At 38.0% G+C, this 22,886-nt stretch overlaps 1 protein-coding gene across 1 annotated transcript; it reads right to left on the bottom strand.

Moving 5' to 3' along the window:
- Positions 1-123: 123 nt before the first annotated feature.
- phf21aa (PHD finger protein 21Aa) lies at positions 124-22,648 on the bottom strand. Its single transcript, XM_067400672.1, has 17 exons — positions 22,580-22,648; positions 18,047-18,101; positions 17,371-17,460; positions 17,191-17,223; positions 17,018-17,083; positions 13,148-13,297; positions 12,154-12,399; positions 11,784-11,867; positions 10,390-10,647; positions 9,232-9,390; positions 9,085-9,136; positions 8,919-8,998; positions 8,772-8,829; positions 5,671-5,849; positions 3,858-3,933; positions 3,155-3,258; positions 124-2,136 (listed from the first exon to the last, which is right to left on the bottom strand). The coding sequence occupies exons 2-17, from the start codon at positions 18,074-18,076 to the stop codon at positions 1,552-1,554; spliced, it is 2,250 nt and encodes a 749-aa protein (XP_067256773.1). The 5' UTR covers positions 18,077-18,101; positions 22,580-22,648; the 3' UTR covers positions 124-1,551.
- Positions 22,649-22,886: the final 238 nt, after the last annotated feature.

The raw sequence follows: 22,886 nt of genomic DNA, 5'->3' as shown, positions 1-22,886 counted from the left end.
GGCCAGAGCTGCGTGTTCAGCATTGAAAGCACTCACAAACCTGAAATGAAGATATAAACACTGTAGATATCTTTTATATCAAAAGCGACACACCCCTTGTGTGTTTGACCCCACTGTGTTTCTAGATTATTTCTTGTGCTTTATTTAAAAAAAAAAACTAAACAAAACACTATGGATGTGTCATCTTGGCACACGATACAGTGTTCAAGCTACCGCAGCTGTATCTCAGGTGTTAGAAGTGTTTGTCTGTGCTTGTTCAGAGAGCGTTAAGAGCTCCGATATGGTTATAGAAATGCAATATGTAAAGAAAGTAAAGCGTTAACAGAACAGCCCCTAGGAGAAAATAGTGAAGTAGTTGCGCTAGGCACGTATAACGTACGCCTGCTGTGTTGTGCTTTTGGACAGGTTTACAGAACAGTGTTATCACCTAGTAAAGTGACACCATGCGTGTTAAAATGATACAGAACAGAAGCCCTTAAATTGGCCCATAAGCATAATGTTACTGGCACACCGGTTTTACTGGATATTTCTGACTGCATGATTCCTCGTAAGTCGCTGGACAAGGCATGAGACCCCTGCTACAGTCTGGGTAAAAAAAAATAATACAAATAAAAATTGTGGAAATGGAGTGAGAGTGATGTGAGAGAAGTCTCAAATCATTCCCTTGTGTGACTGCGCCTGAACTGCGCTCTCAGTAAATCACATCTGTTCAGTAGATAAGGCATGGTCAGAATTTACCTCACAGACACTTCAGGACTTGAACACTACAAATACTACTATACTACTCTTTAATATCTATTTTATGTTTAGAGTAACGTAAAAGAACAGTTCCCTGTGGCATCAATTATTTGGCAGAACCGAACTACGGAATATTTTTATAAGAAAAAAAAAATTATAAATAAGGTCATGTGTAAAAAATAGCAAAACATATTTACAGAAATGTTGTTTTCGGTTTTTTAAAAACACCACAAAATAGACAAATGCAAATGATAATAGTTAAACCTCCAGCAGAACGCCTGGAAGACCTGTATTTTTGTCAGTGTGTGATAAAGAACCTCTTTTTGCGATCCATGTTCCGCCCCGGAGACGCAACAACTGAAAAGTAGACGAAACAACTGCACCTCGGCTGAGTTTCACAGACAAAACGGACAATAAACTCCTCGACACGTCATATCTTATGTCTTCGATCAGAGCTACAGGACCTGATAGGAAGCTGCACTACTCATCTAGCAGGACGAGACCTTCACCCGATCCAGCCTTCAGAAGCTTTCCCACTCAGAGGTGCTATGGCAACTGTATCAGGCACACAATGGTGTGATATCTTTAAATTTTATTACTCTTTTCTATATCATTATTCTTTGTAGAAATCTTTTCGGTGTGCATACGTTAGCATACACATTGCTGGTACTTTAGGAACCTCCTTCCTGCATGTAGTAAATGGCACTATGGATTTTCTTTCCCTCATAGATATAAGAGATGAAACAACAACACAAAACAACAACACTGTTAACTGGCACGCTTTGGGCCCCAACTTCAGTGGGGTGGTCAATGCTATTTTACCCCCTCTGTCACTTCTGTAAGGGGTACGATTGGACCAAGGAGAGCCTGTGGGATGACGCTGAGGTCACTGTTGTTATTGTTTTTATGTTTTTTTGTATTCTCCTCCCCTGCGGACATGGCTCCATTGGTACTCAGAACCACCTGGTTACTGCTGTTATTGCTGAAAGCTGCTGCGTTTGTATTTGTGGGTTCGCTCCTGTTTCTGGACGTGCTGATGATTTGTGCGCTCTCCTCTCTGCCCTCGTCGCTCTTTGAGCTCGCAGCCTCTGCGTTATTATTCGTGGCGATCTGGTTTAAGCTATCGTTTGTGTTTGTGAGGGTGCTAATTATCATCATAGCTTCTGAGGAGCTTGTCGCTGTATTTGTGTTGTTGTTTGTGTCTGTGGTAACCGCACTGGAGCTGCTGGCTTTGGAAGCTCCATTGTGGGACATTTCTCCATTAGCCATGACCCCAGGGCAGATGAAGGGAGACAACTGGATCCCTCTGATCAGACGCACCAGCCCTCTCATCTTCTCAAGCGAAGCTTCCATCTCTCTCTGCTGGTCCAGTACACTGTTCTTGCTGTCCATACATCTCTGTGCAAGGAGAGAGAGGATACAGTGCTGCTGACTCATACAACCAAAATCTCATCTTTATATAGTTATGGAGGTAGGGGATAATAAATTAACTCTTAATAAATTAACTCTTAATAAATTAATGCATCACAATTAGATCTGTAATTTCAGTGGTATGACTCATTGTGCAGAGGAAAAGTGGATGAACTTAAAAGGCTACTTCACCGCTGGCAAAATGGGCTGCCTATAATGTAGAAAGGTGTTTTTTCTTTTCTTTCTTTCTTTTTTTTTTTTTTTTTTAAATTGGTGCTACTTGACTAGAGAAAACAAAGAAAAAAGGCTGTTGTCTTCCCTTTTGCCAAATAGGTAGGAAAACTTCATTACCCATAATGCATTGGGCACTCCCATTAGTCTGCTATGGATATGTCTGATATGGAGTCACATCCTGCCTTTGCTTTAGTAGGAAGTACTTCTTAGCAAACTTTCAGTCATAATGGTGTCGACTTAATTGTTCTGGGCTAAATGTTTAGTGGGGGTGAGTTACTTTCAGTTTCCTTTTTTTTTTTTTTTTACTATCAGTTTCCATTAGGGATGCACTGATACCACTTTTCCTAGAACGAGTCCAATACCGATAATTTTATTTTTAATACTTGTTGATACTGAGTACTGATACCTGTATTTTCATTGCATTTATAATTTTTATGAATTAAGTTAGTTGGCTTAGCAAATAGATATTTCCTTATTGTTATTTTCATGCGTCATTATGCTTATTAAAATGTATTGCAGGAGCTACTGTTACGTTCACTGTTCATTGCTCTATCATATTTTATCTTTAATTTAATGGCACAGTGAAGTGTGCCATTGAATTAAAGGAGCTGTCAAAAGTTTTTTGCTAACAAATAAATGTGAATTTCTCGGTCCAGGTAACACAGAGAATAAGTAAACATTGTTCATTTACATATACTACTGGCAGTTTAACAATACGAAGTGGGTTTGAAAATCAGTTACACTTTAAGCCACACTTTAGGCATTCTCTCACCGTTATAGAGTTGCTGAGCTGTCTGACTTGGTGTTCTAGTGTCTCTCTCTCCTGCCGCAGCTCTGCGCTCCATCTCTTCAGACGATCTTTCTCTCCTTCTTTAGCTGCAGGGAAGTCAGTGTATGAGTAAATCTCAATAGAACGCACAAGTCGGGTTCTAGAAATAAAAATCCTCCATTTTCCCCACAAAAAAATAAATTTTTAGCAAATTTGTCGAAACTTTTTAAGACAGACCTACCACGAGCGTGGAGGTTATTAATCAAGGGTATATGGGTATATCAAGGGTGTATTTGACATCCTTCAGGGGGATAAAGACTATAGTTGGGCCTTATTTTAAATCACACCCTGAAGGCCTGTTCACACTAAGACAAATGTTTGGTCTGAAAAACATTTTCATTTTAATTGCTGTTAATGTGTCTTTTCAGACTGTTATGAACATAAGCATGCTGTCAATGTGAATAATAAAGAGTGGTATTCACACTGCGAATAAAACTGGTCAAAAATCAAAGTTTGAAATGTTGTGATTAATTTGATAGTTTTTTCCAAATATCAGAGGTTCACTGATGCATTTCATAAGACTCATAACAAGATACTTTATTTTTTTAACTCCTAACTCAAGTTATTTTTAACCAATTTTACATCACATTGTATCATTGCAGGTTTGCTGTTCTAAATTGCATCAGTTGTATGTGAAACTTCTCACCTGCTTTATAAGAGATGTAGGAATGGACAATAGCAAGAGTCCCTGGCCACTCAATGGCATCGTCCTTCTCCAGATTCTGAAGAAAACATGTACTGAATGAAATGCTGAAATACACAACTGTTAACAGTCTGCATTCAAAGTGATGCACAGAAAAACATGAAAATTCAAAATCAATGTGGAAATGAATGCAGAGTAAAAAACAAAAGAAAGTGGCAAGAAATGAAGCTACCTAAACTTACAAAGTTCTGAGCAGTCTTGATACAAATTTCTGGTTTTCAATGTTTTTGGAGTGAATATTAGGTTTAGTAGAAGAGGCAGAATTGTGGCGTTTCAGGCAGATATGCTTTCTCTCATGAAGCCCAGATGATTTATGTGCAAGTAAGTATCACATTTGAGATGCTGCCCACTCCATCTCATGAAATCAGCTGCTAAATACTCCTGACTCATCAATCAAAACCTTATTTTGACACTTATTAGCCTCTTTCACATATAAGCCCCTTTCACACAGAGATTCCAGAAAATACACTGATAATGTGTCCTGGGATTTGTCCAGGGATCGTTTGATTTTGTTTCATTTACAATGCTGGTGATTTTCTGGAATCTGTGCGTCCGTTCACACACATAAGATCCTGTAAAGACACGTGTTATGGATGTGACGTGTAATGTCACCGCGGCGTCTTAAGTTTGCTCGAGAAATCTGGGATCAACGCTCTGTGTGAAAGGGACTGTACATAGATCATGTCTGAACCTTTTCAAAAATACCAGTAAATTACTGGTACGATGCTGTGTGTGAACTTGGAATGAAGATTACCAGTATGAGCATGTACAAGGTCAGAACATGCTGACATAAGAAGTTTGCTTTGGGCCAATCATAAAGCTCTGTTGGAGCTGTTTACAGTAAGTTCTGCTGCTTTTAATTGTATTTCTATGCGCTAAATGAACATCTGACCATTGCGCAGCACCTCGCACTCGGGAACCTGCCTTCTCCATTCATCAGAACTGCGGCTTTGCATGTACTATTGCATATTATAGTGACTGCAATACTATGCATCTTGCATTTTTAAGAGCAAAACCACATTCTGTGTGATCATCCTCTTACAAATGTCACTCAGAAGTAAGAAAAAAAGTAACTAAAAGAACTTCTCCTCATCCAAGTGGATGAATCAAACAGCTCAGAGTTTAAAGGTAATTTCTGGTGAATGACAAAACAGAGTTTACCGGTATTTTGGGACTGATGTGAGAATGGCATTTTACCAGTACAAAGACGCAATGTCCTTGCTTGTGTGAACAGCATATTTGTGTAATTACTGGAAAAGTTGTTCTCGTCATTTTACGTTAATTTACCGGGATTGCTGTGAAAGGGGCTATTTTCTCTATTCCATTCTAATTTAAGCTTGTTTTTTTGTTTTTGTTTTTTTAAAAAGAACATTTTATGGTGAGTCTGAGTAAAACAGCTGCCTCTTTGACCTCCATTTCATCAGATTTTGTTCAGAAATTACAAAGCCATTCATATTAAAAGTTTCTATATTAAAAGAATATAACCTGCAAGTGTAGCCTATTAAGTTACCTCTATAAAGACTGTCTGCTTTGTAAGACTGCTGATAGTGAAACATGATATGGCAAAAAAAATGAAATGAATTACGAGAGTGAGAGAAAATGGTAATGAATCTCTAACATAAATGTTTCTCAGTTACCTGAGACTCTTAATTCACCTCCGCTACCACTAGATGTTGCTGGTGAGCATGGTGAACACTGGGATAGGGAAATCTGAATTGTTTCTCAGTAACTGTAGTGGACTATCACAGCTACTTACATCCCCTGCTGAGCTGGGGCTGGGTGAGGGTGAATGTGATGGAAGGGTGAGTGAGAGGGCAGGGGAGAATGGGCTGCCCGCGGTGGGCCGCTGTAGGTCTGGGAAGGTAGAATGATGGCTGCTGGTGGTTGGGGGGAGGGGCCCCCGCTCCACAATACTGCAGTTTTTAGAAAGGCGACCTGGATGAGATGAAACAAAGGACAAACAAAACACAAAAAGAAAAGAAAAAGAAAAAGGAAGACAAAACATTGGTGTATCATACCTCTGACAAGCTGTCCTCATTGGCTAGGGTAGCAGGAAGGAGTGGGTGGGGGTGGTGTGATGGTGGTTGGGAGGGAGAGAGCATCGTTAGATCACAAAAGGAAGCATTGCATGCTGGGTAACAACACATTCTGCAAAAGCTGGCCTCAAATCAGCTGATAAAAGGCAGGAGGCATTACATTTAGGCAGATGGGGATAAGAAATGCCAATAACAAAGAAGGATCAGAGGGCAACGATTCAAAGAAGCTTATCCAGGCATCAAGAAGCTTATTTTCATCTACAGCTAACACAGATGCCACATTCAACATCATAAATCAACATATTTTGCACATTTATGTGTCCATTGGGCATTACAGTGCAAGTACTGTATGCATGTCTTTTATCAACAAATACTAACAGCACCATTACAATACACATGGAAGTAGTTTCAATGTCATAAAAAAATAAAAACATTGTTTTAAATTAGCTCTTTTCAATTTTACACGCAGACCCAAGTCAAGAGTTATATTCAACGAAACAATATATGGCTGGAGCCTTGGTCCCAAATAGTTAGAAGGGATCCAAAAACTGAAATAGTTTTTGCATAAACTATTTTTGCAAGCATAATTTTGGCTTTACTGCAAGTTATTCTGATTCTGTCCTCAATCACTTGAATGCTCACCTTCTGACAGATACACTGCCCTCCAAAAGTTTGGAAACACCCCTGGCAAAGTTGTTTTGGACGATATCAGCATAAATCCTTATAATTTTTTGGTGCAAATACATTAAAGTAACTTGACATTATCATTGAAGACCAGCAATAATAATTTTCATTTTAATTACATAATAATGGAAATATATATACATGTCAAAGTCAGAAATGCCCCTGTGCCAGCTGTGATGCCTGGATACTGGTTTAAACTTGGCCCAGGTTTGTAAAAGATTTTTGGTTCAGCACACCTTAATAGCTTCAACAATTGATTGCCAAATAAGTTTAGAATACAATGAACCAATTAGAACCCAGTTTAGGTCAGATAGCTGCTAATGGTGGATATTTTGAGGAATCAGAAATTTAAGTTTTTTCTATGTATAAACTGTTTATATAATAAAATATGTTTTTGTAGTTTGTGTTGCCCCTTATCAGTGTAAAATTATCACAAATTAAAAAGTATTCATGGCAATATTGTCCAAAACCCCACTTTTCTAGGGCGTTTCCAAACTTTTGGAGGGCAGTGTATATCCTTCAAGGAATGTCTAAACTACTTCAGTTCTTCTAGCATTTAACTTACATGGCTAGTTCATCCTAAAAATGAAAACACTGTTATTATTTACTTATCCCATGTAAAAAGATATTTTAAAGAAAGTATGTTTTTTTGTCTATACAATGAAAAAAGAAAGAAAAAAAAAAACCTTTAAAATATCTTCTATCTTGTTCCACAGAAAAAAGTCATACATGTTTGGAACAACATGAGGGGTGAGTAATTGATGACAGTTTTAATTTATGAGTAAATATGCAACAGTGAAAGCTGTTTTGGGTGAGCTTTGAAGAGCGATGGAAAGATTGGTCATATCAAAAAAATATCTTTGGCAAACTGTAATATTGGATTTTTGTACTCAAGTCTTTCCAATTCAAGTACTAATGGAACACTAATGATGCAGTATTCTCACGCCTTTAAGATGTGCACAGCTCACCTAATTGTAAATCTATAAAGTAGGCTGAGAACATTGTCTGAGTCTTTTACTAATGTATACACTTTTACAGCAGCCCGAAGACAGTCATTATCCCACTTAACACACTGCAGGGTCATTTCTTCCTGCCTCACACATACACTCCAGGGCCACTCCACAGCAGAGTGCCTGTAAGCACATTACATAATCAAACAGTCATTATTGCTGAATGTGTGCTTGTGTGAGACAGAGAGAGACTGACTGATGGGAGTAAAGAAGAATGGATAAGTTCAGGTGTAGAAAAGGGGCTTATAGCACTGAATAATGACTGGTTAGAGATTTTTACTGCAATAAAATTAGACAATTGATTGTGGATGTTAAGTCACATTTCATAGATATAGATAATATCTATGTGTTTTATATGTGTATATCTAGTGTTGTGAAAGGCTTGTTTGCATTTAGTTTTCACTTTTCAACCTGAAACATTTAAAATAAGATTTTTTATATTTTCTGATGAAGTCTTCTAAATAGTTTTTTAGTGTTTATATGTGCTAGAGGTGTTCTGGACAATTTTTAACGCCCATCATGCGCTGGGCATGTTGCCGTCTGCTCTAGATATGCTTACCAGAGTCAAATACTGCCTTGCTTTAGTAGGTAATATTGCTTAGCAAACTTTTAGTCACTATGATGTTGACTTGTATTGTTCTCGGGTGCAAGAATTCAAAGAGTAAACGTTTCATGTAAATCTGAAAAACCTCTTTTTGTGTTTGTAGTCAACATTTCAAACTGGATGACCACGAACACAGTGTTTAAATTGTCGGTCTGTCAGTTCTGTCAAGTTTTTTTTAACTCTGATTGTGAATTATTGTAAGTTGTATACCTTGACCAGATGTTTTTTTTCATATCGCTGTTTTGCAATTGTGACTGTTGTTATTAATTTGCAAATAATTTCTGGATCAAGACTATTTAAGGGCTATAAAAAGGAAAAAATATGAAGTGATCAGTACTACGTAAACTAAACATTTTTCAGCGATGTCATTTTATAGATTGCTGATCTATTATGCAATTTTATCATCCACCAGATGAATATCAGTTTGACCTATTAAAACCACAATCACACACTTCTCCTCAATAAGCCACACAGAATATCTAATATAGGCACAGAGAGAGAAAGTATGATTGGCTGAACTCACCTCTCTTCCTGCTGGACTGGTTTATGGAACTCAAATACGACACTGAGCTTTTTTTCCTCTGAAACACACAAGCACGGTTCATTCCATCAGATATCTCCAATCTGTTTGCACTGAACTGCTCATTTAATGAATGTGTATGTTTGTTACCTCTGGTTCAAACATGGCTCCGCTATATATTGGATTTGCTGTTGTACGTCTCTTACGCTCCTGACGCCTGCTCTGAATCTCTAAATAAACAAAGCAAGAAAGGTCAATACGCATTCATTCTTACACACAAACAATCACGCACACATACACATTTCATTCTCCTGACCTTCTAAATAGTCACGAGTGACCAGTCCCAGAGACAACATGAAGGCCAGTTTCTGTGGAAAGAATGTGTGCCATTATCTCAGTAATGATCATAATCTACATCACCATGCTCATCATTATCTTCATTATAAACATTCAAGTACTTTACCAGAGGGCTCTCCTGATGTTTAGAAGAAGGAGTGTGTGTGTTGATGGGAGCAGGTGAAGATGGAGTATCTAAGGACAGTGGAGGAGAAGTGTGTGTAGGCGTGTCTGGAGAGTTGAGCAATGAAATCTTTGGCTCTGTCCCGTATTCCACTGCGGGTATCTGAAGCAGAAACAAAGATGTATAAATACATACACTACAATTCAAAAGTTTAGGGTCAGCCAGATTTTTTTTGTGTTTCTGAAGGAAGTCTCTTAGGCTATGCTCACACTGTCAGTCCAAATCCGATTATTTGAGTATCCAATTGGAATATGATCTAAATTACTGACAGTCCACATTGTGTACTGCAACTGTTCAGATACGATTTGTGTGCCCCATGCCACTCTTTCATTTTCTAGAAAATCTGCATTGATTTATATAGCAATGACATTGTGTTGGTAGTTATATGCCGAAAAAAAACAACCGCGACATAAACATATAACCGCGATAAAACAAATATATTATCTACACATTGTGCTGGACTACTGCATCTTATGAGGCAGTAGCAGAAACGTAGGCGGGCAAGAGGGTGGTATGCGTGGCTTTATTTCATGCTGTCGTCTCCGTCGGTCATGTTTCCTATAACAATATCTGACATTTATATTTTTTGTGGTGTGACAAAGTCACTTAAACCATGCAACATGGATTTCCAGAAATGCGACATGAATAGGATTTCAAACCACATATAAATGTAGCTTGAAACAGATTTCATGTGATATGCACGGATATGCACAAAAATCAGATTTAGACTGATACAGTACAACAGTAATACTGTGAAATATTATTAGTATGTGTTTTCTACGGTAATATATTTTAAAATGTAATTTATTCCTGTGATGGCAAAGCTGAATTTTCAGCAGCCATTACTCCAGTCTTTAGTGTCATATGATCCTTCAGAAATCATTCTAATATGTCTATTTGGTGTTTTTAAGAAACATTTCTAACTTTTATCAATGTTGAAAATAGTTGGGTTGCTTAATATTTTTGTGGAAACCAGCACATTTGTTTCAAGATTATTTAATGAATAGAAATTTCAGAAGAACAGCATTTCTTTAAAAATAGAAATCGGGTATGAATGTTTTAGAGTAAACATATTTACATTTAAGTGTGAATTTCCCTCACCATGTTGTCAGAGCTTGGGCTGTTTTGAGGTAAATGCTGTATGTGTGTCTGCACAGACGGCTGCATGTGTGTAGATGGGGAGATCAGGATGCTTGTGTTGTTAGAGCTGTTGGGGCAGGGCAGGCCATTGAGGATACGCATCTGCTGGACATGACCAGAGGAAGGGAGGGCAGTGCTCAGTAACACCGGTGACTGCAAGGTCTGCACAGTGACCTGACCAACAGCTGGAGACAAAGACGCTGGAGGTTTTGGCCTAACCTGCTCACATACACAGGAAAAAGAAGACAATTATTTGTGGAATGACTGGAGATATAAAAGGTGGACATAAGTAGTGTAAAAATGATCAGAAAAGTGATGCCCAACACAGCAGTTTAACAGCAGCAGCCCTTTCACATTTAGACTCTAGTCTTACACAGATATGTTCTCTAATATTTCACAATACTACTAACACCAGTTCCACTCCAATGCAAATAAAAGACGTCTACTTATTGACTGTTATTTTATAATTAATTACAATAAAATAATGTTTAATTATTTGTTATGCATAACCTTATCTCTTGGTTTGCATCCATCAGGTTCTGATTAAAAAGGAAATAATAAATGAGATTAAGTACCTTTAATAAACCTAAACCTTTAATAAAAGTATGTAATTCGCTGTATTGATAAAACTTTTTCAGCCAAAATTACTATATTATGATATACACTACCAAAAGCTTGGGGTAGGTAAGATATTTTTTAAATGAAATGAAATTATTGGTTTCAAATAAATGCTGTTCTTTTCCACAAAAATATTAATATTTTTAACATTGATAATAATACCTTTTTTTTCTTGGGTACCAAATCAGTATATTAGAATTATTTCATGGATCATGTGACACTGAAGACTAGAGTAATGGCTGTTGAAAATTCAGCTTTGCCTTCAAAGAAATAAAATAAATTTTTAAATACACTCAAATAGAAAACAGTTATTAGAAACTGTAATAATATTTCACAATAATAACTGTTTTTACTCTATCTTACCAACCCAAAACATTTGAATGGTAGTGTATACCGCAATGTGATTTTGGTTATACCAACCCTAGCATATATGCGTACATACAACACCACACAATAATAGCACAGAACAGCACAGAATACTGCGGGAGAGAGATCAGGGTTAAGGATCAATTTACCGTAGGGTCAAAAGCAACAACCAAAGCAGGGATTGCAAATGTCACGACTATGCAAGCACACAGAAATTAAATCCAGAGCAAGAAAACAAGATGGGGCAAGAATAAAATATCGAATATTGAAAAAAAATCAAGACACATAGATGTACACTAACACTCAGCAGTGAGGGTTTTTCACTAGTCCAGCCAGGCATTAGGGTGTGAAGGGTTTCTATGGAAACAAACCTGCGGTAGAGTGGCTGGTCGAGTTGTCTGTCTGGTTGGTGGGACAAACTGAGGAACTTTGATTGGCTGGGAGGCAGCTTGCACCTGTGACAAGACCGCCCATTTAGACACCCTTACTTAACTAACCTGTCCAACATACATCCTACAACAAATAACGTGTTCCATTTAAGCCACAGAATAGAGGCAGATGAAATAGAATAATTGTGTCTAAAATCTAAACCAACCCTGAGCTCTTGGGATCCAAATTAAATCAGACACCCTGAAATTTCTTCCCACCTCCCATGCAGTTTGCAAAACAAGAGGGAATAAGAAAACAAAACTCTTCTTGTTCTGTAACAAGAGACTCAAAACAGCTTTGAGAAATACTTACAACAACGGTGCTATTGGATATGACTCGTACTGGCTCTGCTCCCTGACTGGTCGGTTGGATGACCGGTTGGAAGTTTACTGGGGACTTTTGAGGATCTGAGCTAGGAGGGCCTGCCAGGAGCGTGTTGCCAAGAGTTGTAACCACGGTGATTGTAGGTGCTGGTGTCATGATGATAGGTGAGGTGGATGTGGCAGCTCTTAGCACCAGAGGTAGAGTCTTTGAAGCAATGACAGGGGTCACAGAGCTCTACAGGGTCACAAACACATTCACTGTTGGAAACATGTTCATTTTTTTCCTTTATAGGTAAGGTTGTCTTACTAAATAAATATTTATTATCTCCTCCACTGACTGTTCGCAATCCCCCCATTACCCACCCTCAAACTGAACCGTACTGAAACTGCAATATGAACTTAACCATAAAAAAACTTAAATCATTACACCCCTAGATCAACTAAATTCACGAATAAGTCATTCAGATCACTGCCACAAAAGAACTGATTCATAGAATCTACTTCTCATGAACTTTAATGAATAAGCCAAAGAGAGCTAGATGTCAAGTGGATATCAAAATTAAACTTTCAGCCTGTTCCTCAGACAAGGCTTTTGTGCCCTGTTTGAAGCCTGAAAGCCTCAGTACCTAGCCTAATTGCACGTAAAAGCATTTCAACATTTCATATTTATCATATATTTCATATATTCATATTTATATATAGTCCATGGACCATCTATATGGACATTTTTATGGTGTTATATTTTATTTTATTTATTTATTTTATCATTTTGGCACTTGACAGCCCAGGTCTTCATCCCTTTTGTGTTCTCCAAAAGAAAGAAAAGAATGTGGAAAAACATGAGAGGGAGTAAATCATAAAAGTTTTAGTTTTGGGTGAAATAATCCTTAAAATGTTCAGCAAAGACAAGGCTTTGTCTTCAAAGAGGTCCCATGCAGAGTCCTAGTGTACTTGATGCAGTTTCCTGTGTGTTGTGCGGGTACCTGTGAAGTAGTGAGGCTGGCAGCAGGCAGAGGCGTCTGTGTCTGTGTGATGAGCAAGGTAGACATTTGTCCATCGGCTTGCAGCGTCTGCAGCTTCATATCTTCCTGTTTCACCAGTAGATCTCTTCTTAACTGCTCCACAACCTTTTTCTGAGGGAGAAAGAGAGAACAAGTGCCGGTTCTTTTTTTTGTGCGTTCTGTCACTCGTACCTGCAATAAAGTCTCTCTCACTCACACTCTCTTTCTGCCTGCTGTTGATAAGATTTTGTCATGTTGGATTTTGGCCCATTTGCACTAACAGCAAGTGGGAACATGGAGTCGCTACAGACTTTATTGTTAAATTACCGGTAAACAAATGTCAGAAAGTCAGAATGCGCTGATGTAAAAAGTATTTTTTGGGTCGATCATAAAGTTCTTTTGGAGATGATGTGATCACAGTAAGCTCCGCTGCTTTTTAATAGTTTTTCTATGTAAATTTGCACTAGCTGGACATCATTGACCGATCATTGACCAAAGATCATTTCCTAAGACTGACATCACAGAATTTACTGGTATTTTGGTGTGCATGTGTGAATGGTCTCTTACAGGTAAAAAGCCAGAACGCCGTTGTTTGTGAACAGTAAAGGTAAAGTAATTCTGGTCATTTTAATTTAATTTACTGGGATTGCTGTGTGAAAGGGGCTTTGCTTCTTACTCTCTCAGGCAGGGGGCCACAGTTTTCTACCTTCAAAAACATCTTAAAAGTGTTTTAAGAAACCAGATTATGGCAAAACAGAAACATTTAGCAGTGATATGTTAGCATTACCATAAATTGGGACTATGAACTATGTCCAGTACACAGCTGAAAGGACTGTCACATTTGCTTCTTTAAATAACTATGGATATATTGAAGTAATATGAATGCATATATTGAAGTCATATTGAAGCAATATTTAATAAATAATGTAATGTCTAAAATGTTGTCTTTCTAACCCATTTTTACAGGGATAGTTCACCCAAAAATGAAAATTATCTCACGATTTACTCACCCTCAAGCCATCCTAGGTGTATATGAATATTTTCCTTCGGATGAACACAACCAGAGACATATTTAAAAATATCCTTAGTCCTCCAAGGTTTTGTAATGGTTGTAAATGGTGGGCTGTGTTTTGAAATAAACAATAATGCATCCATCCATAAAAAAAGTAATCCATATGACTCCAGGGGGTTAACAAAGGCCTTCTGAAGCAAAGCCATGCGTTTTTGTAAGAAAAATATCCATTTTTAAAACATTATAAATTCAAATAACTAGCTTCCGCCGGACAACCGTACGCAGAATGCGCAAGTTGACTTGCGCCAAATGAGTAATCCTCTGACGCGATGTATGACAAAAGATGTAGGAGTATTGTAAGCTTAGACAATGTAGACAATGTAAAACTACTTAATGGTTTTTTATAGTGTACCTTTATAAAACCTACTTGAATACCCTAATTGAACTAAGACCTGATCCTGGCTTAGGCTAAGCCCCGTCTGTGAAACCGGGCCATAATCCGTGACCAGTGATTTGTTTTGCTCTATCCTATGCACCTTCACGTTCATCATTACATTGTGCATCAGGTCAAAGGATACTCTTCCACCGCAAATCGACCTGCGCATTCTGCGTACAGCCGTCGCCAGAAGCTAGTTATTTGAATTTATAAAGTTTTAAATATGGATATTTTCCTTACAAAAACGCATCACTTCTCTTCAGAAGGCTTTTTTAACCCACTGGAGTCATATGGGTTACTTTTTTTTAGGGATGGATGCATTATTTTTGACTTCAAAACAAGGCACCCCTTTCACAACCATTATAAACCTTGGAGGAGCAAGGATATTTTTAAATATCTCTCTGATTGTGTTCGTCTGAACGACGGAAAACATATACACCTAGGATGGCTTGAGGGTGAGTGAATCAGGGGGTAATTTTCATTTTTGGATGAACTATCCCTTTAAGGTATCCTTATACAAAAATTGAGTTTCTGACTGTGTTTTTGTTCTTTAGTAGTAATGTGTTTATTTCTGTTAAAATACTTCCTTCTATATACTTCCAGTTTAATGTGCAAATAAGAAATTATAGTGAGAAAACAGAATTTGGTTCTAAAGGCCTGTTCACACCTGGTAAATTCATGTGTTTTTAAAATGGATAATGATACAAGCTATCTAATTAGTTAAAACAGTTCCATTTACACTAGGCCACATAAATGTGTCTCCACAAACAAATATAAATCCAATCTCTTTAATTCCCACGCTATATGCAAATTTAACAGAGTTCACGTCAACAAAAGCAAAAGATGAGCTGCATTCATTTATCATCAGCTAATTTCAAGATCAAAGAGTGCAATAGGAGAGAGAGTGGTATCAGCACTAGAAAAATTATTTAGTCTCACTACTTGAAGATAATTGTGTGTTGAGCGTCTATGACTTACTTTCAGTTTAATTTGCGGCAGTTTGCATGTTGGCTTTAGTAAAGAAATACTCAGCTACTCATCTGCTGTGATGTGTGATACAGTCATATCTGGCTACAACAGGATATATAGCCTATGACAAGCTCTCATGCATTTAGTTTTGGGAGGAGTAAAATTTACATTTGTGGTATCAACAACCAGATGCATTTACACTTGTCCAGTTTCATCTGGAATGCATCTCAAACCACCTCCTGAAGTGGTTTTGAGTGATCGGATTTAAATCTGTCTCGGAGAGCATTTACACCTGGTCTGTTCACGAACGTATAGCTATCCGATCAGAGAAAACAGTGACCTTGTGTAAAAAAAGTCCCAAATGATTCCTCACATACATTCAATGAAATTAATTTGAAGCCATTCACTGTTTGTGTTACAGTTCGGCATCAAAAAATTTGCACACACACAATGAGCACGTGTACAAAAAGCAACATTGAAAGTGTATGGATCCATAACAATCATAAAGAGAAGAGGGATGGAGGGAGATATCAAAAGTTTCAGATGGCTGTAAGAGTGCCAGGCTTTACTTAATGCAGGCTACAAATGTGCAATACGGCTTGTTTGTGTTCAGCTGGGTATGTGATGATTCTGTAACCAGTGAAGACAGAGTGACAGTTACATTAATGAATATGAACACAACCCCCCAGCACAGTCCTCTCACTGATTATAGCTTTAACAGGCTTCCTCCACCATCTGTTAGACTCACACACTCCTAGATCTGGGAGAATTCCACCGGACACCGAATGTGTTTGATCAAGGAAGGCAGCACACTTTATTAAAGAGCGCTGCAGGCTGATACATTTAGAAACGCCGAAGCTTTGAGAGGGTTGACCTTGTGTTTCTCATATATTTTGCTTTTCTCTGCAGAACGAGAGATGATCTCAGGTGTTTTTCCTCCTGTTGATGGCAGCTGCTCTGTTCTACTACTTTAAAAAGCTTTGAGATACTAATTAAAATTCCTAAAATGCCTGCAGTCTACAACACATCTTTTCTCCATCTCCTCCACAGAACTTCGGGTTCTGTACAGTTAGCTGCAAACAAACAACAGTTCGCCACGTAATCATCCCCAGACATTAATCATCAGTTACAGAAAAGTCAAAGAAAAGGGGGAGAATAGATTTGTGCATGTGTGTGTGTTGGCAAATAGTTCGTTTGGCAACACAAAACCACAACGCACAAATCGCACCACAAATGTTCAGCACAATACAACACAAAACAATGCCATGATGTAACACAGGTTTTGTAACCTAACAAAATTTGCCTCGTTTGCTCGGGACACACGAGTAGATAAAGACTTTCTGACCCCAAGTAATTGAACTGATCAAGACACATGTGTACGCTCGTAGAGAACACTGATACGGCAGCAGGTGTTCTCTCAGAGAGCAGCTCTCACCTGCCGCTCACTCAGCGCTGTGATCTTGGCCTGCAGGTCACGGAGCTGCAGCTTCAGATCTGCATTCTGTACAAAGAACACACACACTCCTCCCTGATACACTAGTCCAGCGGCCGGTATATGAGAGCGTATCGATCAAACAGTAACGGAAATGTTCAGTGAGGGAGACGCACCTGTGGATCTTGCTTCATCTGGCTCACGAGTTTCTGCAAGAAAGAGAAAGAAAGTTTTAGCACTCTCAGGAGTGGAAAAGACATGCCGATGCAGTGTCCTCTAGAGGACATCTAGGGTACTGCAGCCGCAACAATTACACACTCCATCCATATAGTGTGCGAGGAGGGCGGTGGGGATACCTGATGGATCTGGATTTCCACTTTGAGTGCTTCCTGTAAATTTTGCAGTTCCATCATCGATCTCTTCTTCCCAAAACCCAACACAGCTGCCTGGCGAATAAAAGGAAGAGCGGATAATCTTTCATTAATTGAGATGTTATTGAATGACTGCATGTGTATATATATATATATATATATATATATATACACATGCAGTCATTCATATATATATATATATACACATATATATAAAAGAGTTTAGAGAGCTTTTTGCGCTCTCACAGTGTGCATGAACATGCCATGACAGATCTGTTAGTGTGCTTGTGCAAGTGTGTGTAAATCTGCTCAGTGTTAGTAGGATATATCTCAGTGTACTGATTCAATCAGAACTACTCTCATCAAATCCTGCCTGAACACCACAGATCAAACTGAACAGCACTCTTTTGCACATACACAATCCTGTTCTCTCCCTCTGTCATTCTTCTTTGGGAGGAAATGATGCTGACACATGCATTAACTGTTTCCTTCTCTCCTCTTCAGAAACTGTGTAGCTATGCTGCCGTTTTGAATAACAGTAGTAAGTGTAGTTCAGGAAAACATTTAAATTAATTAGCTAGCCAATGAAACACCATAAAGCTGAAGATCAGAGTTGGGTCAGAATGCGTGCACCCCCTTATGACAATGGTTTATTCTATACCTTCCCAACGTCTGCCGTCTTGAACACCATCCAACTGGCAGAGTGGGGGGTGGAGCTGGAATAGACAAGAGAGGATGGTAAGGAGCAAACACATTTACACACAGCAGCGCTCTGGAGAGTGACAGATCTACATCATTACAATATCGAAGAAAATAATGTCAGCAGGAATATTTTAAGAGGAAACTTTGTGGATGAAGATTTGGGCTGCATGCGAAGATAGCAGATTTAATCCCAAATTGAAAGAAATTGGAGGCTTACTAGAAAATAAAGCAATCCTTCTTTATTCACACAAGTTAAACACTCAAAGGGATAATTCACCACAAAAATGAAACTTCTGTCATCATTTACTCTCCCTCATGTCGATCCAATCCTGTGTGACTTATTTTTCCTCTGTGGAACATAAAAGAATATATTTTGAAGAACATTACTGAACCCCACTGACTTTCAATGTATGGGAAACGCCTCTTCAAAATATCTTCTTTTGTGTTCCGCAAAAGAAAGAAAGTATTACAGGTTTGGAACCACATTAGGGTGAGTAAATGAAGATCTTTGCCTGAAATATCCTTTTCAAATCAAGGTTCCTGAAATAGAAGAACTCCAAATTGCTTCTGTGAAAAAGTGTCCCCTATACAGCAAGAACCTAAGTCGTCCTGGAACAGCATATTTACAGAGACACACCAAGTCAGTTCACTTGGCGGCCATATTTGTACCCTCTGGCAGCTATTTCCAGTCATGCAAATACAGCTCTAATAACTTGTTTGGAGAAAGACCAAAATGTACTTTTCAATAACATTTCAAATTAGGAATAAAATCATAAATTGTGCTCAAATCACACAGCTAAAGATGAGTCCAGCTAAAGAACAAACACATTCTACAGTAAACAAAGAGGCGAATGGCTCATTTAACAACTGCCATGTTGAGAGTTGCCAAGCCACCATAAAAAAATGTAAAACAAGACTGTAGCCACCTTATATGTTTTCCTCCATTAACAACTGTCTCTGTCTTATACCATCTTTGGAGTTGTATTAGTTGATGCCAGTGCAAATTTACTCACTTCCTGCTTTCTCTGGTTTGTTTGAGCTGTTATTTTTTGTTCTCAGTACTTGTGTCTCACAGAATCAGTCTCTGTCTCTACCACAGATCATCACTCTCTTCTCATCAGAATGAAAGCAGAGACTACCAGATGGGCACTCCACACACTGAGAGCTTCTCACTCATCTACAGAGTGGCATCCTTTATCTGTAGTTGCACCAGTCACTGATCTATCTGCGTTAAGACAGTATTTAGGCAAAAGAATATTAAAAAACAAATGCAATGAATCTTACAAACCATCAGAAAGTAGATGAAATGTGTCCTATTAATCCTGCATTTATAAGTGTCTATATTTGTGCAACAAAGCAAAAGAATGCAATTTTCTAGGACTTGTATTCAGTAAGGGCAAACAGCCAAAATGATCATAGCATACACTACACCTGCCTGATCAGACTGGCACACCATACCCTCACCTGTTGGCTCAGCAAATGTGCTGAAGCACAAGTAATTCAGAGCTACTTTTTAGACAAAGGGAACCTTTGATACATGCACCCTTTCCCGTTCTCTGTCCAATGCTTGCACTCAAATCAAATTTAACCAAACTTTTACAATGCCTCTACTGAAAGCAGTGTTTACAATGCCACCCTCTACTCAAAGCAGCTTTATTACCATGTAATATGCAACCCAGTCTGTATGTTCCATAGCATTGTTAGCCTAAAACCCAGAAAGTTAGCATTTTAACATCCAATTTCATTAGCACATCCCATTTTTTTTTTATGAATTGTTTTTTGGTTAAATTAGGTATGTGATTAACACAAGCTCAAAATATTTGCATGTTTTATTGTAGCCTACAACATAAAATACGTAAGTATTTGTGAAAGATATATTTTTAAAGCTTTTAGTTGTCTTGAAAAAGGCTAAGGTAGCTAAGGTTGTTGGATACATCACACTGAGCATCTACTCACTAGTCCGATTTTACAGCCTCATTGTGTTTATAATCAAGCTCTTGCAAACTACTATAATGCTAATGTTCAGGGAAAATGTGTTTTGTGTTGTGTTCATTTCTGAAGATTATCACAATGAACAAAATGTGTGAGAATTATCAACTTCTGTTGATCACAGAGCTTATTTTGGTAACACTTTATTTTAGGGACTTTTAATTAGTTGCTTATTAGCATGCATATTACTAGAATATTGGCTATTTATTAGCACTTGTAAAGCACATATTAATGCCTTATTCTGCATGACCTTATTCTACATTCCTAATCCTACCCAATACCTAAACCTAACATGTTACTACCTATTAATAAGCAGTAAATTAGGAGTTTATTAAGGGAAAAGTCATAGTTAATAGTTTATAGGTGTTCCCTATACTAAAGAGTTACCCTTATTTTCTGCAATAATCCAAAAGCCAATTAAAAAATGGCCTACAAAAAAAACATCAGCACTGCAGCATTCTCTCTTTCTCTCTCTCTATATATATACATATATATATATATATATATATATATATATATATATATATATATATATATATATATATATATATAAGGCAGAAATATTAGAAACAAATTGGAGCTGGGGTGAAGGATGAATGTCGGATTTGCCAAATTTTCACGGAAATGAGGTAAACTGCTGTTACAACATGCTCTTCCTGAACTTTCCACTTATTGTATTTGTAACCTTTGCATCAATCAATCATAACATTTATAGTTTAGGTTTTCAGAAAATAGATCCATTCTCCGATGGCCAGTCTCTTCAGAACAGAGTAGCACACCAATCCAAATGTCTAATAACTAAAATCCAACTATTAATTACAATTTTAGGCCATCATTTTAGCTTAAAGCATATACTCTGCCAGAAAATTCCTGTCTGCTATATTGGACAAAGACACCTTATTGCTGATAGCACGAACATATATATCATGTATGTATCTGAATAGACCTTGTGAGTATCTATAACATGTTTAATCCTTAAATGGTTTATGTATCCTGGGGGAAACAGATATTTGAGAGACTGGGGGGAGGGCAGGGAGTGTGTGGGCCTGATGTCTAAAAAAATACTGAAAAGGGGGCCCCGACACTACTCAGGTCAACTAACTTGGTATACTAAAACTCTAAACTCTGAAAACCCTGGCATCCACTCATCATCTTTATGTTAAAGTAACATGATGGCAGCAAGCAGTGAAAAGAACACTAACCTCAAGGTAAACACTGATATATACTGTAGAACTGAAAATAAAAGCAATATTTCATAAAAAATAATGAAAGTATATTATTGGAGAATGTATTGAAAAAAATCATTAAATTAATTTATTGCACATTAAAGCTTGAAATGTCTTACTGCATGAATTTGGTGACTCGTCGTAGGAAAAAAAAAAACAGGTGGAGTTAAGAGGAAGAAACAGAAAAAAATGGCTGTACAGTCAACATAGTTGATAATGGAAGAGCACAGCCACACATGAATAAAACATGACAAAACTGACGAGAAGAAAAACATGTATTCTTTCATAACTTCGTACATGTATCAATTTTAAACTAAAAAAAAAAATAAGGGTGTGATTTTGATGAGGAACAACCATACTATATTTGACGTTTATACAGTACCAGACCTCAAGACTAAAAAACAAAACAGCACTTACACAAAAAAAACACCCAATGAGAGAGTGCGAAAGCAGCTCTTGACGGCCGGGTCGTTAAAGCGGACCGAGCGCCATCTGAAAGCTTGAGAAAGGTCATCATCCTCATCCTCATCCTCATTAGCGTTCCAACGCATCCACACCGGAAACAGCACCATCACTTTATATACTCACACAATCACACATCAAACTCAATACACGGGGCCTACAACTTTCCTCCACCTTGTTAGTGAACAGATTTTAGGAGACTTTATTAAAGCGAGCTCGCGTTTGTGCTGATATGTCAAGGCGTGGTGCCGACAACACGAACTGGAAAAAATCTTTCATGATCACACGTCTTGTCGCCCTAGCGGCTCCTAACAATAATAGTAGCTCAACACCGCGCGAGCTGGTCGAGCTCAACATATCAAGAGTACCGATACACACTTTATCCCGTTTATCGCTCGAGATTTCGTCCCTTGTTTTAATGAATGTAAATGTAAGCGCAAAATGCATTTATAATGGCATCCCATCACTGTTTCACGGCATGGTGTGAAAACTACGGCAAGCGCTGGAATCACATTTTCAACCATAATATTCCAGTTCTGTTAAGCAAGTGTCGTTTATAAGGTGTTTGGGTGCTATTCGATGCGTTATTGTGTAACGGTTGTAAGTTATAACGTTTCGTTGACTGCAGCTGCACTCTCTCTCCCGCAACTCCTACAATAAAGAGAAATGAACAAAACCCCCCCTGCGCTGCCTCTGCGCTTTCACATCCACTCAAATCACAAGCAGCACAATCAAATAAAGAACGCTTAAAGAGTTTCAAGACACCGTTCCCAAAAGTTTACAAGATGAAGATGAAAAAACCGAGGTGCACTTACCCTTGTACACACTCCTCCAGCAGTCAAACACCGATCTTCATACACTTACACACACACTCACCAATTATTTAAATATATATGTACAAACAGCCGGGCATTTCACCACTAAAACCCTATCCCGCGGTTGAATTTACTCCCTTTAGCGCCCTAAAGTTTTGTACAGTGCAACACAAGAAATCTTCTCTTTGTTCGCTTGATTTTTAATCAAAAATACATAAAAAGACAGAAACTGATATACAAAACAAGAACTCTTCTTCCATCCCATTCACCCCCAGCTTCTGCGCTCGGCGTATCAATGCGCGCAGAA

This window comes from Chanodichthys erythropterus, chromosome 11 (genome assembly GCF_024489055.1).
Source record: "Chanodichthys erythropterus isolate Z2021 chromosome 11, ASM2448905v1, whole genome shotgun sequence".
NCBI classification, from domain to species: domain Eukaryota; kingdom Metazoa; phylum Chordata; class Actinopteri; order Cypriniformes; family Xenocyprididae; genus Chanodichthys; species Chanodichthys erythropterus.
This window is presented reverse-complemented; position numbering and strand designations above follow the sequence as displayed.

Excerpts from the sequence above, each read along its gene's own strand:
- phf21aa (XM_067400672.1), bottom strand. The coding sequence starts at position 18,076 with ATGGTGTTCAAGACGGCAGACGTTGGGAAG. Across the intron at positions 17,224-17,370 it reads TGGAAATCCAGATCCATCAG|AAACTCGTGAGCCAGATGAA; the intron begins GTATCCCCACCG and ends TCTTTCTTGCAG. Across the intron at positions 9,391-10,389 it reads GCCCAAGCTCTGACAACATG|ATACCCGCAGTGGAATACGG; the intron begins GTGAGGGAAATT and ends TTTCTGCTTCAG.